General features: G+C 41.0%; 1 protein-coding gene across 3 annotated transcripts in view; it reads left to right on the plus strand.

Annotated features, from left to right (window-relative positions):
- The window catches only part of LOC145663173 (ATP-binding cassette sub-family A member 17-like), a 379,444-nt gene that overhangs the window by 86,360 nt on the left and 271,289 nt on the right, over positions 1–21,795 (plus strand). For all 3 annotated transcript variants that reach the window (XM_081729505.1, XM_081729507.1, XM_081729508.1), the window contains one exon: positions 14,521–14,691. In XM_081729505.1, coding sequence (XP_081585631.1) covers positions 14,521–14,691 — 171 coding nt within the window. The remainder of the gene's footprint in view (positions 1–14,520; positions 14,692–21,795) is intronic.

The raw sequence follows: 21,795 nt of genomic DNA on the forward strand, positions 1-21,795 counted from the left end.
TATGGATTTATCACTGTTTAGTAGTTTCCATCGGTTTAGGTGAGTAGGGCCATGAGTCCCTTGCCCTTCCTTTGGGTATGACTTTGGTACTCTAGATCATCTTAATTTTGAGAGCTTCCTGCAAGTACATAAAATCTACTGAAAAAAAATTTGCTCCTAGTGCTTGTTAAAACCAAGGCAAGCAAACTTGAGAATAGAGCCGGGACCGCACATATAGAAGGCAAGTATATTCATCATTTGGCAGCGAAGAGGTTGCAAAGAAGTGTTGCTAGTTAAAAGTTCCTTAACTTAACAATTAATTTTCACTTTAGACCCATATACAAAACTCGATTATATGTATACAAACGCATACATTGCATTCACCAAGAAATTAAGTCAATGCAATAATATTAGAAAAACATATGGCAGAGACTAGATAGATATTAGGTTTAACCGTTTGTCATTCATCTGCCAACAACAATGCTTCATGCTTTTATATATTTATGAAAGTGCAGCAATGTGATAATGGTAGAATTGCTGCAGGTTCTACAATTGAAATCTACATAATGTGAAACAAAGGTTCAGGTTTAGTCCAATGTTCAGGGGATTGCTGCCAGAATGAAAGTAGCTGTGCTGAGCTTTCGTTACCATACAGCGGTAACATCTTCAGAGATGTTAGAGTGTGCTGGCCGTACAATTTATATTGTGGTTTTAAGGAATTGCTGTGTTTCTATTGGCTGTTGTTATTGACCAATAGCGTGCTTTGAAGTTGCCGGTGGAAACATTTCTCTGATTGGCTGTTGGTTCTTTTCGTACTGAGAAGCTGAAGCCAGGTGTCAGGTAGATGACAACCTTCGTCTCCGTTGATAGAGGGCTTGTGTGTACGAATGAAAATAGCTTCAAGTATTTTCCTGTCCCAGAACTGTTTGCTTTTCTTTAGAACTTCAATTTGGTCCCACATAACCGTATGATTGTATTGCATGCAGTGTTCGCCATTGCAGATTTTTCCGGTTATTTCAGTATGGTGTGTCGCTGGTGTTCTTTCATTCTGTCTTCAATATTCCTTCCTGTTTCCCCTATGTAAGTGGCGTTACATTCACATGTGATCCTATAGATGCCCAGTGTCTTTAATCCCAATGAGTCTTTTGAGATTCGCAGTAAACTCATGATCTTCGATGGGGGACAGTGTACCGTGTTGATGTTGATTTTTTCAGTAGTCTTACTAGTTGGTTGAAGGTTTTTCTCATGTATGGAATAACTGCAATATTTTCCTTATCTGCCGTATTGTCCTCTCTTGTGGCACAATTTCTGTTACTGTATTTTCTCATGACTGTCTTGATCTGCTTCGAGGAATATCCGTTGAATTTAAATATCGTTTCCAGATGAGAGAGTTCTATGTTTATATTGTCTGCATCTGCTATTTTGTGTGCTCTGTGTATTAGAGTTTTTAACACCCCTATCTTCTGTGCAGGATGATGAAAACTAGTACCATCGAGGTACAAATCAGTGTCCGTGAGTTTCCTGTATATTGGGTGGCCTAGACTTCCATCTGGTTTCTTGTATACGAGTACGTCCAAGAACGGGAGTCTTCCTTCTGTTTTTGTTTCCATTGTGAACTGATTGTTGTGGTGTATAGACTTCAGATGTAAGAATTCGACGAGTTCTGTCTGCTATGGGGCCATATGACGAATGTGTTGTCTACGTATCTGTAAAATACCTTAGGTTTATATATTACCGATTCCAGTGCTTGGTGTTTAAAATGTTCAATATAGAAGTTTGCTATTACTGGAGAGATAGGAGAACCCATTGCCACTCCATCGCTTTGTTCATAGAAATTGCCGTGGTAACTGAAGTAGGTAGACGTTAGAGTGTGTGTGAAGAGATGTACTATATCCTTGTTCAAGTTCGATTCCAGGAGTTTAATAAAATCTTTTAGTGGTACCCTCGTGAAGAGAGAAACCACATCAAAGCTGACGGGTATGTCTTCTGCGTTCGTCTTGATGCTGTGTAGTAATTGTACAAAATGGCTGGAGTTTCTGATATGGTGTGTACACTCACCTGTTAGTGGCCTGTAGCAGTCCTGTTAATTTCTTGGCCAGGTTGTACGTGGGGCCTCCTATGGTGCTAACTATAGGTCGTAATCCAGGTTAAGTGAGGGCCTTTCTTTGTGAATATAATATGATTCTTTAATTTTTCGTTCCGTTTCTGTTTTTGCCTTTTCAATTAAACATGATTTCACGATATAATGGTTATAATCTCTAAGATGCGTTGGCAGACCGGATAACTGTTACGGATTCCGAGATTTCGAGGTACGAACTTGTTCAGTTATTCTAGTACGAATGTTTCTTTTCGTTTGACCTATATAAACTTTATCACACTGGCATTTCACCCGATAGACTCCACTGCTTTGTTAAGGGTCAGTAAAAATTGCTTTAAAATTGGTTATGTATTTATCTATAGATTTTGGAGGAACTTCTGAAATTTTGATATTGTGTCTTTGCAGAATCTTCTTAATTTTTGCTGAAGAATGTGGAACCAAAGGAACACCAATCCATCTGTCAGTTACGGCATCTGTTGTTGGTGGATGGTGGGTCCCACCTGCTGTACATGTTTGTACCATTTTAACAATAAAGATTTTTGGAAACCATTTTCCTCTCCAATTTGTAATAAATACTGTATTTCCTTGTTGAGATCCTCAGAGAGGTCTGAAAGTAAAAGAGCTCTCCTAAAAAAGTTTTCCCAAACATTTAGTTTCTGAAGCCATGAATGTGATGATTTAAAGTTGATATATTTTGTACCAGCAGAAGGTTTGTTGTATACCAAAGTAACAAATTTATTGTCATGTCTTTTAATCGTAATGTCAAGAAAGTTAAGAACACCATTTTCTTTAAGTTCCTTCGTAAATTTTATTTTACGGTAAATTTGATTAAACTCATCGAACAGTTTATTTAATTCTTGAGGGTCCTTGTACAAAATCAGAGTATCATCAGCATATCGAAAATATCTAATACAAGGAAATTTAGGAAGAATATTGGTTTCAAGCATGTCCAGTACCAAATTAGAAAGTATTGGAGAAAGGGTATTACCCATAGCCAATCCATCGTCCTGTCTAAATATGGTGTATTCAAATTGGAAGAAATTGTTCCTTAGACAAGATTCTATTAATCGAGACATTAATGGGATATCGTATGGGTTCACTTTTAGCTTAAGTAAAGCCAGTTCCACTGCCTGTAGAGCCAGGTATACTGATATTGATGTTGTGGAAATGTATCCTTCAATATCAGTAGACTTGGCTCTACAGGCAGTGGAACTGGCTTTACTTAAGCTAAAAGTGAACCCATAAGTACTTAAGCTTAAGTGAAAAGTGAGCTACTTTTGAATCGATGTGTTGGTAAGTGCGTTACAAATCTTCTCATCTATCGTAGTCAGTTCAAATTTATGGTGGACTTTTGCAACCTGACCAGCTATTGCAATTGTTTTTGGCTTGAGCCGCATTTGTTGTTGTATATATTCAAACAACCTTATCTGTAGTGACTTGTTTCGTTTCCTTCTTCAGCTGTATTCTTACTGGTTGATAAGATCGGGTAGATGATGAAAGAGGATTGTGCCAGATAATAACACTTGATTGATATTGCATGGTCGCGAGCAACTGAAGTAGAATGATGGATGCAAGGAACATATAAGAGTCGGATAAAATTTTATCGCTTGAAACTTGTTTTTATTGGGAATGCCATCTGCTGCCATCACAACTTCACTTTGTTAAAATACATATTTTATGGTGAAATTCTGAATGAGGACCTCTTCTTGCATGATAGCTAAGCGTTGAATCGTGTGATCCAAGAGTTCCTGAAGCGGGACCTCTACAACTGATTCAGACATTTCTAGTCCGTATGATAACATTTCTTTTTTGACTCTAACAATTTGTTATAGGCTAGGTAGATATCATGCAGTAAATCCTTTGGACCAGACCAAATAAGCTGATATTGATATTTAGCCATGTCAGCTTCCAGGAAGAGTGCAAGCGCTGCACCAGGTGTGTATATTCGAGTTCCTGATTCCGAAACCTCTAGATGTCCATGCTACTCTTATTTTGTTTGCCCTACTCGGAGAACTCAGACTTTCCTCCAGTAACTTCGCTTGCTCTACCTTTCCTCCTCTTAATTTCATAGTGCTAGATTCTGCCAGGATACAGCTAATGTGAGACATTTTTAGACCCTCTCTCCTCCTCCTACGTGATCGTTTACTGCCGTCCTCAAAAGAAATACTTAGTCTCCCCTTAGGTGGGGACTCACGCTCCTCCTCCTCCACGAGAATAATAACGTTTTCGTCCACCCATGTTTTATATTTCAGCAAGAAACAGTCCATCATGCGATGTACCTTGTCCTATACTCGAAATACATGAGTAACAAATACAGTAATGCCGCGCTGAGAAGTTTGTCTTCTTTATCTGTCTTTGGCTTCAATTCTTCAAGAACGTGGTTTACAAGTTGGCTCCGTTGCTCTTCCCGTTCCCCACTCATGGACTGCAGGGGCAGATATCTCCATTTACGTTGAAACTCTATTTTGGACCTGAAATAACAGAATAACAATGTTTGTCGCAATTACATTTGTGTTCAAACATTCCATTAATGTGGCTTGCACTATTTTTCGCTTTATAGTACACCCGTTCATATGTAACCTTACTTTTCTACGAAAGAGGCAAAAACGAGCAAGTTCTTTCTTTCTTCCCATTTCAAGGGAATATTACTCTAGGTTCGAAACAAAAAATGAGCGGGTAACGAGGTGTAACAAATTTTGTATATGAAACCACAGTTTTTAGTGTATAATTAAATTCTAACTGACGCAGTGGTAAAGTTATCTACCATCTATCACATGGTGCACGCATATGTCCAACAAACATCTTCGCTATTGAAAATATGAATATCTATATACATATTTGAAATAAAAATATCATGTCCGAATTCAGTGCGTACAGGTACACAAATTCCAAAATATTGCCCCCCTTTTTCCAATGCAAAATGCGACAAATCACTAGTATACTTGGTACAATTGAGATGATTGTGGATGTCTACTGGGAGGCTGCAAGATGTCCATGGCAGGTATTTTGTACTCCCAAAATATTTGACTTTTCATAACTATATAGCACACATTCCATCTCCGTGTTTAAAAAAAAAACATTTTTGGCCAGGTTTGTCTGGTTCCTGGACCACTCTGCATTGGTGGCATGGGACACACTTGGACCATTGTTGTTAACGTACGTATTAGACTAGTCCACTGGTAGCGCTACCAGTGCAGGTTCAAGAGTTGTTTGATCAACGGCTCTCGCTCTGTGACTCATGAGACTGCAATATATTGTCACTCTTTGTAGTGTAGGTTGTTTCTTTTGATTCGCGAGAAAATGGCAAGTGATAATGAAGGTGCTGGCGGGAATGCAGTGAAGAGAGGCAGGGAAAAAGACAAAGTGCAACAATTAGGCAAACTGATAGACAATAAAGTGAACACTATCCCCCTATCCCCCATCTCCTACCCTTCCCGAATTATAGTCGACCAAAATTATTTAAGTCTTGACCTTTGACCCTTTTTTTTTTTGGAGGAATATCGGTATCCCCTCCCCCGACTTTTCTCTTTTTTTTTCTTTTTTTCGTTTTCCGAAAAAAAAGCAGCTTCGCGTAACCCCCCAGACCAACCTACCCTTCTCGGGTCTCCCCTTTCGGAAAGTGTGTCCAAAGTGTCCCTATCAAGTCTCGAGTTAATCGGTACACACACACACACAAAAAAAACTTTTGTTCATTATAATTATTTAAGTGTACTACGAATATTGACATTATACTACATAGTGATTTAAAAAAACTTGTACACAGACATCTATAATAGGCTATCCGAAAATGGCGATGTATCGTTCTCCCCCGGGGACACCATCCAGAGACCAGTCTCCAATCAACCCTGCAATACGACTTACAAGAGCAGAAGAAAATGAACAAAGAAAAAGAGTACGAGAGGAGTCTACAGCACTAGAAGAGCCAACTAAGGGAAAGACAACCGAGGATTTGGAATTCGACACAATGGGACAGCTAGACCAAGAAATGAATTACATAGAAAACTTATTGGACTGGAAAAAGATAGGGAAGTCCCACCTCGAAAAATTAAAAAAGAGAGCGGTAGTCTGGGTCAAGGATAGGGCCCAGTTACTTGGAAGGCTAGACCAAATGGAGAAAATAAATGTAAAGCTTCAAGAAAAATACGACAACCTTCAAAAAGAAAAATTAATAACAGAAATGGAAATGATGTCGGGACAAAAAGGTGGTCGCATCGAAGACAAAAAGCAAATGGAAGAATTGAGGCAAAAGAATACAAAACTAGAGAAAGAAATAGAGGAATTAAAGAAAGAGAAGGCAGAAATTAAAAACGACAGAGACAGACAATATAAATGGTTTGAAACAGAAATCCAAGAAATAACGGAAAGTAGAAACGAGCTAAAGAAACAATTACAAGAAAAAACGAAACAAGTACACAAACTGCAGGATGAGTACAAATATCTGGAGAAAAAATACGAGCAAGTAAAGGAGGAGTTAATACAGACACAACAATCTTTTGGCAGAGAGGAGATAGCATGGGAGAAACAGAAAAATATCTACAGGGACAAGATTGAAGAATTAAGAAACAAACAGGGAACCGACACAGACGCAGTAATACACGAAATACAGCCACTAACAAAAAAGATTGAAGAAAAGCAGGAAAAGATGGAAACAGATGAGGGACAAACGTGGTCGGAAGTAGTGAGAGGGAGAAAAGTAACAGAGAAAGAAAAGAAAATCCTAGAAGTAACAGCTAAAACCAAACCTACCTTAATATTTAGACCCAACGAAGGGGAGACAGTTAAACAAACTGTTCAAAGACTAACAGAAACAATAGATCCAAGGAAGGAAAAGTTAAAAATAACTGGCATGCGTACGACAAAGGATATTGTGGTATTGGAAACCGCAACAAAAGAAGACCTAAACAGGATAAAGGATAAAGAACAAATAAAAAGAGATTTTAAGTTTGAGGAAAGTAGGAAACGAAACCCATTGATGATAGTGTATGGCGTACCGGCTGAAATAAAAGACAACGACCTCATAGAAGCTATCATCCAACAGAACTTTGAGGAGGAAGAATTAGCGGAAGCCCAGAACATAAAGGCAAGATTTAGAGCTGGTAAGAGAGGGCAAAAGAAATGCCACCTGGTTATAGAGGTCACACCAAACATAAGGAAAATGTTGATTAATAAAGATCGCATATATATCGATTATGAATCACATAAAGTTAAAGATTTCATTGTGGTACCACAATGTTACACGTGCCAAGAATTTGGCCACATCACGAAATATTGCGAAAGCAAGGACAAAGTACGATGCAGATATTGCGGATCCCTTCGCCACAAAAGTGAAGATTGTGAAGATAAAGGCAAAAAGGTATGCATTCCATGTAAACTGAGACACAAAATATGCCAAACTCCAAATACGGAAGAATGTGTTTCATATCGGGTAGCGCGTGAAAGGATAATCAGTAAAATAAATTATGGATAAAGGACACAAAGAAGTATGCAAGAAAAAGAAAAACAAATCACCAAGCAAGGCCAAAAGGGACAAAAAAACGTTTGGAGGAATTTTTGGATAGAAAAAGAAGAGCTATGGCATCTACAAAGGATAAATGTATACAAACTGAAATAGAAAAAGATAATAATACTATTAAGAAACCACCTGACATATATTGGAAGAAAAAAGACAAAGGAACTATTCCAGATCCAGCAGCAGAAGAAAAAACAACACTTAAGATAAATTTTGTGAATGGCGAGCAGAAATATCTATTTCCAATCAAAGAAGAACCAATTCAAGATAACAAAATTACATCAACTCAATCTCCGAAAGAAGCAGAAAATACGAAACCAATTTTGATGGAACCAAGACAATTATATGATAATATGACCCATCAATATAGATTAGCCAAATTGGAGGACAAGAACATTCTTAGTGTGGCATTTCGACAAGTAATTAGAGATCTACATGACAAGGGACGGACGATAACATACCCTACGCTAGAAGAAATCGATAGAATAGAACTGAGAACATACGATCTTCCCGCTAATGGATGGGAGTTAGTAGATCTAATAAATGAAGTATATGAGAGAAGAGGTATACACTGGGAATTAGAGAACGTATGCAAACAGATGGTGAACGCCCACGGCAGAATTTGTTTCGACTACAGCAAAACTGGTATGGACGCCTTTGTATATACCAAGTATGCTTAACAGCTTACTAACATTAAAAATTGCACAAAACAACTCGCATAGGTCGAAACTCGCGACAATGGAAGCAAGAAGATTTGTGGAAACAACAAATATCGATTTAATCGCTCTACAAGAACCATATACTTATAATAACAGATTAGTAGCTTTCCCAGCATCAGCGAGAATAATTTATGGTGGTGAGGCCTCCCTAGCAGTGATTGTGGTCATGAACAAAAATCTAGAAGTATTAAAAATCTCACAATACTGTGATAATTGGACTGTATGTGTTGAAATTACACAAGGAACTGATTCAATCTGGCTAATCAATTCTTATTTTCAATATAGTAAGGAAATTAAACCATTTCTAAATAAACTACAGCAAATAATCAGACAAAACCCTGGGAAAAAGATCATAATAATGTTAGATTCAAACGCCAAGAACATAGCCTGGGGTTCACCATATACCGATCAAAGAGGAGAGGAATTGGGAGATTTTATCATGCAAAACGATCTTGCGATTATAAATACTGGAAACAAGCCAACCTTCGTAGGATCAAGAGGTGAATCATTTATAGACATAACAATCAGCACAATAAACATTATGGACAAAATAGAAAATTGGATGGTTCACGATAAACAAACTACCAGTGACCACGAAGTCATAACCTTCGACGTAAAAATGGATAAAGGAAGGAATAAAGAAAGATTAAATATAAAGAAAATAGATTGGGAAGTTTTTAAAGACAAGCTAGACCTGCCCCAATTAGAACAAACAGAAGATGCTAACAATATGGTAATAAAGGTAGAAGAAGCCACAATAACCGCGATAAGAGAATCCACTCCGAAATTAGGGCAAAATGTAGGATACGGTGGCTTTTGGAAACCAAAATTAGAAAGATTAAAAAAATTGGTAAAAGCAAGAAGAAAAAGTTATCAGGCAACCCTAGAACCGAGGCTCAAAAATATTAGGCTCCAAAATTATAGAAAGGTAAAGGATGAATATGAACAGGCGGTATTACTGGAGAAAAAACGAAGTTGGGAATTGTTTCTGGCGAAAAACATAGAAATGGATCCTTGGGGTTTTCCATATAAATTAATTATGCAAAAGATTAATCCTACAACATTATGCACAATTAAAAATGCAGATGGAACGTATACAAAAACAAGAGAAGAAACACTAGACAAATTAATGCAGAAATTTTTTCCTAAGGATACGGTGGAAGATGATACAATGGGACAGATGCAGCTAAGAAGAAATCATGCAAGAGAAACAACAGTAGTAGATGTGGACGACTCCGAATTGGTATCAAATGATGAAGTAGAAAAAATTATAAAGAAACTAAAAACAGGTAAGGCCCCAGGCCTCGATGGAATAACAAATGAAATATATAAAAGGAATAAAGATATATGGGTCCCTTACTTAACAAGACTTTACAACATATTGTTAAAGAAACAAACATTCCCAGATGAATGGAAAATTTCGAAGTTAATTATACTACTTAAGAGCCTGGACAGAGACCCCTTAGAAATTGGTGCCTACAGACCAATATGTTTACTAAAGAACATAAGCAAAATTTATGAGAGAGTTATAGCTAATAGGATAAACAAGTATAGAAATACACAGAATGACACCCTACAATATGGTTTTAGAGCGGGAAGATCGACTGAGGATGCACTGAATGTTTTTAAAGAACAAATACAAAATAGTAGCTACCAAAAGAAATATGCTCTAGCGTTGTTTGTTGACATTGAGGGAGCATTCGATAATCTATGGATACCAGCGTTATTAGAGAATTTGAAGAAATTAAGGCTTCCACAATATCTGCAAAACGTAATAAAAGATTATTTCCAACGCAGAAAAATAGTTATACAAACAGAAATGGGAGATAAAGAAATACAAAATGAAAAGGGCTGTCCACAAGGTTCAATCTTGGGACCCCTGATGTGGGATATACAACTACAGCCTTGCCTGGAGAAAATGGCAAAGAATGAGTCAATAGATAGAATCATAGCCTTTGCTGATAATATTGTAATAATAACCTCGGCAAATTCCAGAAGAGAAATAGAAACAAAAACTAACCAAGTAGTGGAAAGTCTATATAACTGGTGCTCTGAAAATAAATTAAAGCTATCAGCGAAAAAAACTAGGTTTATGCTTTTTGGAACCAAATTAACTAGGGAACCACAAATAAAAATATTAAATCAAAAAATAAAAAGAGTACCAGAATTTAAATACTTAGGCGTAACAATAGATGAAAATTTAAACTTTGAGAAACATGTACAATGTATAGTTGAAAAAAGTAATAAAATTGCCAACAAACTAATGACAACTGGCAAAAATACATACAAGTTACCAAATAAAATATTAAAGCTATACCATGATACAATACTATGTGCGACTATGGCATACGCTTCAAGTCTATGGGTACATCGAATTTTCGAGAACAAAAAAATTAGAGATTCCATAAATAGACCTCAAAGAAATTTACTTATAAGACTAAGTGGAGCCTTTAACACAGTGCCAAATGAAGCATTATGTATACTACTATATATAAAACCACTACATCTGGTAATACTACAAAGAGCAGCATTCTACTGGCTAAAAAAGAAAGAAAACGAAAAGCTAATAGATCTTCTTGGCAAGGCAGTAACAACAAAGAAGGAGATCGAAGAAACTATAGAAGAAATATGGAACTTAGAATGGACAAACTCAAACAAATCAAGAAGATTATGGGATATTATTCCAACAATTAATAAAAGGAAAAAGTTAAAACATCTAGATCCAAGTCCAGGTGTCATTCACTTTCTAAGTGGGCACGGCCCCTATGAAACTTACCTGTATAGAATAAAGGCTAAAGAAAATACAATTTGTGAATGCGGCGAAATTGGAACACCAGAGCACCACATCTTTTGGTGCCCTCTGACAGAAGACGTAATACCAGAGAGGGAAAATATCAGACGTAAAAATCTAATACAAATAATCGAAAACGAAAATGATTTTAACATCTTAAAGCGAATAGCAAACAGCTATTCTGAAATAAGAAGAAGAACTTATTACAATGAAAACGAATAAGCATTGCATAAATGTAAATAGAATTAGAGTGGATGTGTCTTTGAGTGTTTTGAATGAATGAAATCTTCCGGACCGAAGAAAATCTTCAGGATGGCACTGGTATTCCGTGCCCCCCGGGGGAGAGGAGCGAGTGGATCATCGCATCCCCGGTTTACACCGGATGGAACTCCGGACGCGTATGGTCTTGTGTGTGTGCGTCGCATGTGTGCTTTTGTGTTCGTGGTCTCCGGGTTTTCGGTTTTCGGGTTTTTGGGTGTACCTCATTGTGTCATGGACGATAAGTGAAGAGGAGTGTCTCAGAAATAGTGAACTTAGTGACCGCTTCAGTCGATCTCGGCCGAAATGACGGTCCCAGCCTGGGTGTGCGGGCGGAAGGACACAACGGACCAGGATCCACACTAAGTGCTCTGAGTGGGTCCTGGACCTCAAGTCAGCACATACAGGACTGTGATATGGCATGGACACGAAACTGAGAACACTCACAGAACACTACATGAATAACTATTAAATTTATGTCATATAAGAGTGGAAGTTATTAGTGAAGTGAAATGTTAGTGTAAATGTGTTCCGTGACCACAGGAGAGAACCAATCATACAGTGAAAAACCATAGTGATCTGTTTTGCTGTGAAAAGTGAAGAGGAGTGCAGTTTGATAAATAATCATACAGCATACGGGAGAGGAACCATTGTCATACGGTGAAAACCGAAGAAAGAAGATGAAGCAACATATTATTAAATAAAACTTAACTAAATAATATAAAAAATTAAATAATTAATAAAATAAATATAAAATTAATTAAACAACATCATTAAACACTCATGTGGAATAACAAGAGGGAAAAAGGATAAATAGTAGCCTAATTAATAAATGTATTAATACATGATAATAAATAATATAATAAACCATTAAACAAGAATAGGAAACCATAATTATATTTTTTTAAAATAAAAATTAGAAACTAGGTAACTAAAACACATAATAAGACTATAATCTTTAAAAAAAATCTTAATAATTAAGAAAATAAATCAATCAGTAGGAATTAAATGGTTAAGAACTATAGGGAAATAATATATAAAAATAAACAAATAACAGCAAAATAGAAGAGTAGATTAGTTAGATAATATAGATAGATAAGTAGATAAGAATTAATAACAATAGAATGTATTATTTAAGTATTTTATATCGTATTCCATACTATTACAGTTGTTGGATCAGGAATTGAAATACTAAGTAGTATAGTTCAGGATAGGTGCAGATAGATTTAAGCTGAGTAGCACTTTGCAAGAAAATTGTTGTTATTTTTTTTTGTCATAGTTTATTCTTGTTGTTCTTTGTTTTTTGTTTGTTTTGTTCTTGTGCTGTGTTTTTTTTGTTCTTTCCTTTTTCCCTTTTCCTTTTCACCTTTTTTCTTTCAAACATGGATACCCAATAAAGATAAGAAAATAAATAAATGGCAATGATGATAACCCGTTCCGGTCAAAAGTTTCAGATGCCGGATCTGAAAGACGGGCCTGAGCCAAAAAAAAAAAAAAAAAATAAAATAAATAAATAAAATAAAGTGAACACTAAGGATTTTATTTCTCCAATTGAAAAATATCCTGCAATTAGGCCACTATTATAATATTTGGTGTATGTACACTTTCTTTTTTCTTCGAGTTCTCTTTTTCATCAAGAGGGCAAGGAGAAGCAAGCTTTAATTCAGTGAAGACATTTTCTCATTGAAAATATTCGTCTTGTTTTGGTTGCGCCACTGGTGGACGACACGTAAAAGTATGGTGGTGCTATCGATTGTGCCACCGGTTGCTCCGCCAGTCGCCTAATTTAATAGTGACCTTACATTTGATTTAGAAAGACAAATTTCTGTTTTGATGATTGCAGAGACATTATATCTCATTCTCTATAACAATCGATTTTAAGAAGTTTGAAGGATGTTTTTGCATACTGAATACACGCACGTTTAGTTTAATAAAAGTATGACACAGACCAAGAAGTGACTTTTCCCTGTCCAAGTCAGTCTTCCAGTAAAATATGGCGAATTATCTCCCGGTTAACATAGTACTCATCTGTCATCACCCTCTTTACCAAACAACGATCTTTTTATCTTATCTGAATTTTGGTAATGACTTGCTACATAAACAAAAATTGAAGGTTTAGGCTATGGTTTCATCTTAACAAGTTAAGTGCCGCGTAAGACCACGTTGGTCTCACATAAAATCGTTTCTTATGCCCACGTGGAGCTAGGTTGGTCTCACATAAAATCGTTTCTTATGCTCACGTAGAGATAGGTTGGTCTCACATAAAATCGTTTCTTATGCCCACGTGGAGATAGGTTGGTCTCACATAAAATCGTTTCTTATGCCCACGTGGAGCTAGGTTGGTCCCACATAACCTCTTGTTGTCTTATGGCCCGTGGTGACTCACTGATGCCACTTTTTACATTAAAATCTATTGCATTGTATAGTAGTCGGTCTGGTAGTACAAAAAACAGCCTTGGCCTGTGGAAATGTGAGTCCAACATGCTCTCACATGGCTCTAGCCAAAGTAGCAAAAATAGATCGTGCTTTCCACATTACCCAGTGGTCTATGTATTATTCAAGTCACTCAAAACTGAGGCGATGTAACAATCACGTGAAGTAAAAGTACAATAAAACATATAGAAGTTGCCGCTAAGTCGTTACAAACTTATGCGTTTGCATTTCCCTGGGAAAATTCGGACACAATCGGCTAAAATTTGCGTGGTGACATGTTGGTCTCACGCGGCCTCTAACTCTATTCCGGGCGACAGTCTATCTGCTGGGTGCCACGTGAGATTAACGTATCATTACAAAATAATCAATACTACATAGTACAGGATCTAAAATTATTTTAATTTACTACTTAGGACATACAGAAATCAGAAATAGAGAAAATAAATTCTGGCTATAGAAGATGTTTCTTAATATAGGTGGTACTTAACCTGTTAATGTTTTCAACACCATCTTTAGCTTAACATACGACGTAAACAATTATCTCCATGTACAGGGTGTTTCAAAACAACACCAACTACGTTTGGGAGGTGATACCTGACACCAAGATAAGATGAAAACATTAATTCATTGATTTTTTCTTGTCTGAATATTTTGTTAGCTTAAGCAATATAGTTAGATAATTTAATTTAATGTTTATTATGAATTTAACGTATTTCGTAATTTGTAATTTCAGTATCCACTGCTGTTTGGATTGCTTCAATCCTTATGACTATTGTTCAAATTGGTGTTTCATTCTTGGATAATATTTATACTATTCCATTACGGTGGAAACTTCTTGGCTGCCTTCTTCCCTCTATGACAATGGTTTGGGGTTACAGTCTTCTAGTTGTGTTGGAACGTGAAAGTAAGATACAATTTCATTTTTCACTATTTATCGTCACTTTTTGGTCAAATTTGAACTACGAGGCGCATCCAAAAAGTAACTTTCCTCCGCGTGCCATAGTTAGGAAACCGTATATTGCGCGAATCAACTACCTGCACGTGGGAAAGTAAACTGATAGCATTGCACATGCGCCAGTGGAACTCCCCTAGTGTCGTGGCAGTGGTTAAAAATGAACGTTCGTATACCAGCTCCCGCTGCGTGTGAAGTGAGAGCAGTGATAAAGTTTTTGATTGCACAGAGCACAGCGCCGATTGAAATTCATCGTCAGCTGTGTTAGGTCTATGGTCCTGACATCATGAGCAAGCAGATGGAGCGTTGCTAGTGTAGACAATTTGGAGCAGGACGCCAAAAATGTGAATGATGAGGAGCGTAGTGGGAGGCCAATCGTCATAACAGACGACATTGTTGACCTTGTTCCGGAACGCACCATGCAGAATCGTCACTTCACAATAACGGAACTCAGCGGTCAGTTCCCGTAGATTTCCAGCTCCTTATTGTATACCAATGTCACGGAGCGCATGTTGTTCGAGAAGTTGTGTGCCATAGAACACAAAGCAAGGCGCATGAGGTCAGCATTGACATTTTTGCAGTGATACCGCGATGAGGGAGAAGAGTTTTTTGGACAACAGATCTTCTGCAGCAGTTCGGCTGGAATATTTTGCATCATACACCGTATATTTTGGATCTCCGAGCGATTACCATCTATTCTTTCACTTCAAGAGATTACTATTAGCTCAGCATCAGCATTTTCAGAATGAGAGAAAGGGGAAGGGGTTTGTCAAACAGTGGTTCCAATCTCAAGCGGTCGAGTTCTACCAGGTATAGACAAGTTGATCCCATGGTATGACAAATGTCTGGATTCCGGTGGTGAATATGCTGAAAAATAGCTAAACACATCCTGTATCCGGTACAGTAAATTTTTCCATTCAATATGTTTCGTTTCTGTTCAAGGCCCTTGGAAAAGTTACTTCCTGGTTGCTCCTCGTAATATATTTTCTTACTTATTCAGCATATTATTTCCAGTAGAAAAAAATGTATGTTATTAACTGGTGCCTTAGTTGAAACACGTGGAGAAGACATAATTGCATATCCATAAATCCAACTACCAAATCATCGGGTACCTCATAAATACTTTCCCACTTCTATCAACATAGTGCTTCAAAAGTGACGGAATTTCTATCCCCCTTATCTCTTTAGTATTTTTCCTGCTATTAGCTCTCCTGGTATGGTGTCTTAGCAAGTTTTAAAAGAGTCAAATGAGACATAGTATGGATTACAAGCATGTTTTTATAAACAAGAAATCATGTTAACTTGTTACAGTTTCTTTAAAAAAAACAAAAAGAAAAACAAAGTACCTTAACTTAAAATATAAGAACTTTACCTTCTAGTGATCGTCAATAACAAAGATTAATTAAAGTATGATTTGCTGAAGACATCTTCATCCTGAATTTTATAGAAACTTCTGCTATCTTTATTGCAGAGTTCGAATCAATGTTATTTAGAAGATATACATGTTACACAGCCATATAAAATATTATAAAATTTCTGGTAAGTAGAGCTAGGTTGATAAAATCGACTAACGGTGTCGGTTTAGTTATAAAAAATGAAATCTTTGAGTTTTACATCCCAAGGTTATGCCGGTTAGGCTAAAGATGACGGTGATGATGAAAGATGAGTGAAAATGATGGAATGAAGAAAGTGGAAGGAAACGGAAAAATCCCGAGAAAACCCACGAGCACGGTGTTTGTCCACCACAAATACCACACGGCGCGAGCTGGGATCGAACCAGGGACCCCAAGCACCGGAGGTGAACGTTCTACCACTGAGCCACCGCACCCTCGGTTTATTTATAAAATCCACCAATAACAACAGTATGTACAAGAATACTATAGTACACTTTTTCTCTAATTTAAAGGTAGAAACTAAGTAGCCCAACACACTGCGGTCGTGAACAGGATCTCCACAGAGTCCCCAAACAGGTTAAGCAGAGTGGTGTGGCGTAGAAAACCCTAGTGCTCCGAAGGAAGCAGTGAGCGGGATAAAAGTCACAGAGCCACGAAGTAGATTAAGCAGAGTGGCGTGGCGTAGGAAACTCCAATGCTCCGAAGCAAGCAGTAAGCGGGATAAAAGTCACAGAGCCCCGAAGCAGGTTAAGCAGAGTGTCGTGGCGTAGGAAACCCCAGTGCTCCGAAGGAAGCAGTGAGCGGGATAAAAGTCACGGAGCCCCGAAGCAGCTTAAGCAGAGTGGCGTGGCGTAGGAAACCCCAATGCTCCGAAGCAAGCAGTGAGCGCGATAAAAGTCACAGAGCCCAGAAGCAGGTTAAGCAGAGTGGCGTGGCGTAGGAAACTCCAATGCTCCGAAGCACGCAGTGAGCGGGATAAAAGCCACAGAGCCTCGAAGCAGGTTAAGCAGAGTGGCGTGGCGTAGGAAACTCCAATGCTCCGAAGCAAGCAGTGAGCGGGATAAAAGTCACAGAGCCCCGAAGCAGGTTAAGCAGAGTGGCGTGGCGTACGGAACGCCAATGCTCCGAAGCAAGCAGTGAGCGGGATAAAAGTCACAGAGCCCCGAAGCAGGTGGAGCAGAGTGGCGTGGCGTAGGGAACTCCAATGCTCCAAAGCAAACAGTGAGCGGGATAAAAGTCACAGGGCCCCGAAGCAGGTTAAGCAGAGTGGCGTGGCGTAGGAAACCCCAATGCTCCGAAGCAAGCAGTGAGCGGGATAAAAGTCACAGAGCCCCGAAGCAGGTTGAGCAGAGTGGCGTGGCGTAGGGAATCGGACTGCCTCTAAGCAAACAGTGAGCGGGATAAAAGTCACAGGGCCCCGAAGCAGGTTAAGCAGAGTGGCGCGGCGTAGGAAACCTCCAATGCTCCGAAGCAAGCAGTGAGCGGGATAAAAGTCATAGAGCCCCGAAGCGGGTTGAGCAGAGTGGCGTGGCGTAGGGAACTCCAATGCTCCAAAGCAAACAGTGAGCGGGATAAAAGTCACAGAGCCCCGAAGCAGGTTAAGCAGAGTGGCGTGGCGTAGGAAATCCCAATGCTCCGAAGCAAGCAGTGAGCGGGATAAAAGTCAGAGAGCCCCGAAGCAGGTTGAGCAGAGTGGCGTGGCGTAGGGAACCCCACTGCTCCGAAGCAAACAGTGAGCAAAATAAAAGTCACAGGGCCCCGAAGCAGGTTAAGCAGAGTGGCGTGGCGTAGGAAACCCCAATGCTCCGAAGCAAGCAGTGAGCGGGATAAAAGTCACAGGGCCCCGAAGCAGGTTAAGCAGAGTGGCGTGGCGTAGGAAACTCCAATGCTCCGAAGCAAGCAGTGAGCGGGATAAAAGTCACAGAGCCTCGAAGCAGGTTGAGCAGGGTGGCGTGGCGTACGAAATCCCAATGCTCCGAAACAAATAGTGAGCGGGATAAAAGTCACAGGGCCCCGAAGCAGGTTAAGCAGAGTGGCGTGGCGTAGGGAACCCCAATGCTCCGAAGCAGTGAGCGGGATAAAAGTCACAGAGCCACGAAGCACGTTAAGCAGAGTGGCGTGGCGTAGGAAACCCCAATGCTCCGAAGCAAATAGTGAGCGGGATAAAAGTCACAGAGCCCCGAAGAAGGTTAAGCAGAGTGGCGTGGCGTAGGAAACCCCAATGCTCCGAAGCAAATAGTGAGCGGGATAAAAGTCACAGGGCCCCGAAGCAGGTTAAGCAGAGTGGCGTGGCGTAGGGAACCCCAATGCTCCGAAGCAAACAGTGAGCGGAATAAAAGTCACAGAGCCACGAAGCACGTTAAGCAGAGTGGCGTGGCGTAGGAAACCCCAATGCTCCGAAGCAAATAGTGAGCGGGATAAAAGTCACAGAGCCCCGAAGCAGGTTAAGCAGAGTGGCGTGGCGTAGGAAACCCCAATGCTCCGAAGCAAACAGTGAGCGGGATAAAAGTCACAGAGCCACGAAGCACGTTAAGTAGAATGGCGTGGCGTAGGAAACGCCAATGCTCCGAAGCAAATAGTGAGCGGGATAAAAGTCACAGGGCTCCGAAGCAGGTTAAGCAGAGTGGCGTGCCGTAGGGAACCCCAATGCTCCGAAGCAAACAGTGAGCGGGATAAATGTCACAGAGCCCAGAAGCAGGTTAAACAGAGTGGCGTGGTGTAGGAAATCTCAGTGCTCCGAAGGAAGCAGTGAGCGGGATAAAAGTCACAGAGCCCAGAAGCAGGTTAAACAGAGTGGCGTGGCGTAAGGAACCCCAATATTACAAAGGAAGCATTGAGCGGGACAAAAGTCACAGAGCCCCGACGCATATTAAGCAGAATGGCGTGGCGTAGGAAACCCCAATGTTACAAAGCAAGCTTTGTGCGGGACAAAAGTCACAGAGGCCCGAAACAGCTTAAGCACAGTGGCGTGTCATAGGAAACCCCAATGCTCCGAAACCAGCAGTGAGCGGGATAAAAGTCACAGAGCTCCGAATCAGGTTAAGCAGAGTGGCGTGGCGTAGGGAACCCCAATGCTCCGAAGCAAACTGAGCGAGATAAAAGTCACAGAGCCACGAAGCACGTTAAACAGAGTGGCGTGGCGTAGGGAATCCCAATGCTCCGAAGCAAACAGTGAGCGGGATAAAAGTCACAGAGCCCAGAACCAGGTTAAACAGAGTGGCGTGGTGTAGGAAATCCCAGTGCTCCGAAGGAAGCAGTGAGCGGGATAAAAGTCACAGAGCCCAGAAGCAGGTTAAACAGAGTGGCGTGGCGTAAGGAACCCCAATATTACAAAGCAAGCATTGAGCGGGACAAAAGTCACAGAGCCCCGACGCATATTAAGCAGAATGGCGTGGCGTTGGAAACCCCAATGTTACAAAGCAAACTTTGTGCGGGACAAAAGTCACAGAGCCCCGAAACAGCTTAAGCACAGTGGCGTGGCATAGAAAACCCCAATGTTCCGAAACAAGCATTGAGCGGGATAAAAGTCACAGAGCCCCAAAGCAGGTTAAGCAGAGTGGCGTGGCGTAGGAAACCCCAATGCTCCGAAGCAAGTAGTAAGCAGGATAAAAGTCACAGAGCCCCGAAGCAGGTTGACTAGAGTGGCGTGGCGTAGGGAACTCCAATGCTCCGAAGCAAGCAGTAAGCGGGATAAAAGTCACAGAGCCCGGAAGCAGGTTAAGCAGAGTGGCGTGGCGTAGGAAACCCGAATGCTCCGAAGCAAGCAGTAAGCGGGATAAAAGTCACAGAGCCCCGAAGCAGGTTAAGCAGAGTGGCGTGGCGTAGGAAACCCCAATGCTCCGAAGCAAGCAGTAAGCGGGATAAAAGTCACAGAGCCCCGAAGGAGGTTGAGGAGAGTGGCGTGGCGTAGGGAACTCCAATGCTCCGAAGCAAGCAGTGAGCGGGATAAAAGTCACAGAGCCCCGAAGCAGGTTAAGCAGAGTGGATTGGCGTAGGAAACTCCAATGCTCCGAAACAAGCAGTGAGCGGGATAAAAGTCACAGAGCCCCGAAGCAGGTTAAGCAGAGTGGATTGGCGTAGGAAACTCCAATGCTCCGAAACAAGCAGTGAGCGGGATAAAAGTCACACAGCCCCGAAGGAGGTCAAGCAGAGTGGCGTGGCGTAGGTAACCCCAATGTTACAAAGCAAGCATTGAGCGGGACAAAAGTCACAGAGCCCCGAAACAGCTTCAGCAGAGTGGCGTGGCGTAGGAAACCCCAATGCTCCGAAGCAAGCAGTAAGCGGGATAAAAGTCACAGAGCCCCGAAGCAGGTTGAAGAGAGTGGCGTGGCGTAGGAAACTTCAATGCTCCGAAGCAAGCAGTGAGCGGGATAAAAGTCACACGGCCCTTAAGCAGGTTAAGCAGAGTGGCGTGGCGAAAAAAAAACCCAATGGTCCGAAGCAAGCAGTGAGCGGGATATAAGTCACAGGGCCCCGAAGCAGGTTAAGCAGAGTGGCGTGGCGTAGGAAACTTCAATGCTCCGAAGCAAGCAGTGAGCGGGATAAAAGTCACAGAGCCCCGAAGCAGTTTGAGGAGAGTGGCGTGTCGTAGGAAACCCCAATGCTCCGAAGCAAGCAGTAAGCGGGATAAAAGTCACAGAGCCCTGAAGCAGGTTGTGGAGAGTGGCGTGGCGTAGGGAACTCCAAAGCTCCGAAGCAAGCAGAGAGCGGGATAAAAGTCACAGAGCCCCGAAGCAGATTAAGCAGAGTGGCGTGGCGTAGGAAACCCCAATGCTCCGAAGCAAGCAGTAAGCAGGATAAAAGTCACAGAGCCCTGAAGGAGGTTGAGGAGAGTGGCGTGGCGTAGGGAACTCCAATGCTCCGAAGCAAGCAGTGAGCGGGATAAAAGTCACACGGCCACGAACCAAGTTAAGCAGAGTGGCGTGGCGTAGGAAACTTCAATGCTCCGAAGCAAGCAGTGAGCGGGATAAAAGTCACAGAGCCCCGAAGCAGGTTAAGCAGAGTGGCGTGGCGTAGGAAACCCCAATGTTACAAAGCAAGCATTGAGCGGGACAAAAGTCACAGAGCCCCGAAACAGCTTAAGCAGAGTGGCGTGGCGTAGGAAATCCCAGTGCTCCGAAGGAAGCAGTGAGCGGGATAAAAGTCACAGAGCCCAGAAGCAGGTTAAACAGAGTGGCGTGGCGTAGGAAACCCCAATGTTACAAAGCAAGCTTTGTGCGGGACAAAAGTCACAGAGCCCAGAAGCAGGTTAAACAGAGTGGCGTGGTGTAGGAAATCTCAGTGCTCCGAAGGAAGCAGGGAGCGGGATAAAAGTCACAGAGCCCAGAAGCAGGTTAAGCAGAGTGGCGTGGCGTAGGAAACCCCAATGTTACAAAGCAAGCTTTGTGCGGGACAAAAGTCACAGAGGCCCGAAACAGCTTAAGCACAGTGGCGTGTCATAGGAAACCCCAATGCTCCGAAACCAGCAGTGAGCGGGATAAAAGTCACAGAGCTCCGAATCAGGTTAAGCAGAGTGGCGTGGCGTAGGTAACCCCAATGCTCCGAAGCAAGCAGTGAGCGGAATAAAAGTCACAGAGCCCCGAAGCAGGTTAAGCAGAGTGGCGTGGCGTAGGGAACCCCAATGCTCCGAAGCAAACTGAGCGAGATAAAAGTCACAGAGCCA

The sequence above is a fragment of the Thermobia domestica genome, chromosome 10, assembly GCF_964235325.1.
Source record: "Thermobia domestica chromosome 10, izTheDome1.hap1.1, whole genome shotgun sequence".
In the NCBI taxonomy this organism is placed as follows: domain Eukaryota; kingdom Metazoa; phylum Arthropoda; class Insecta; order Zygentoma; family Lepismatidae; genus Thermobia; species Thermobia domestica.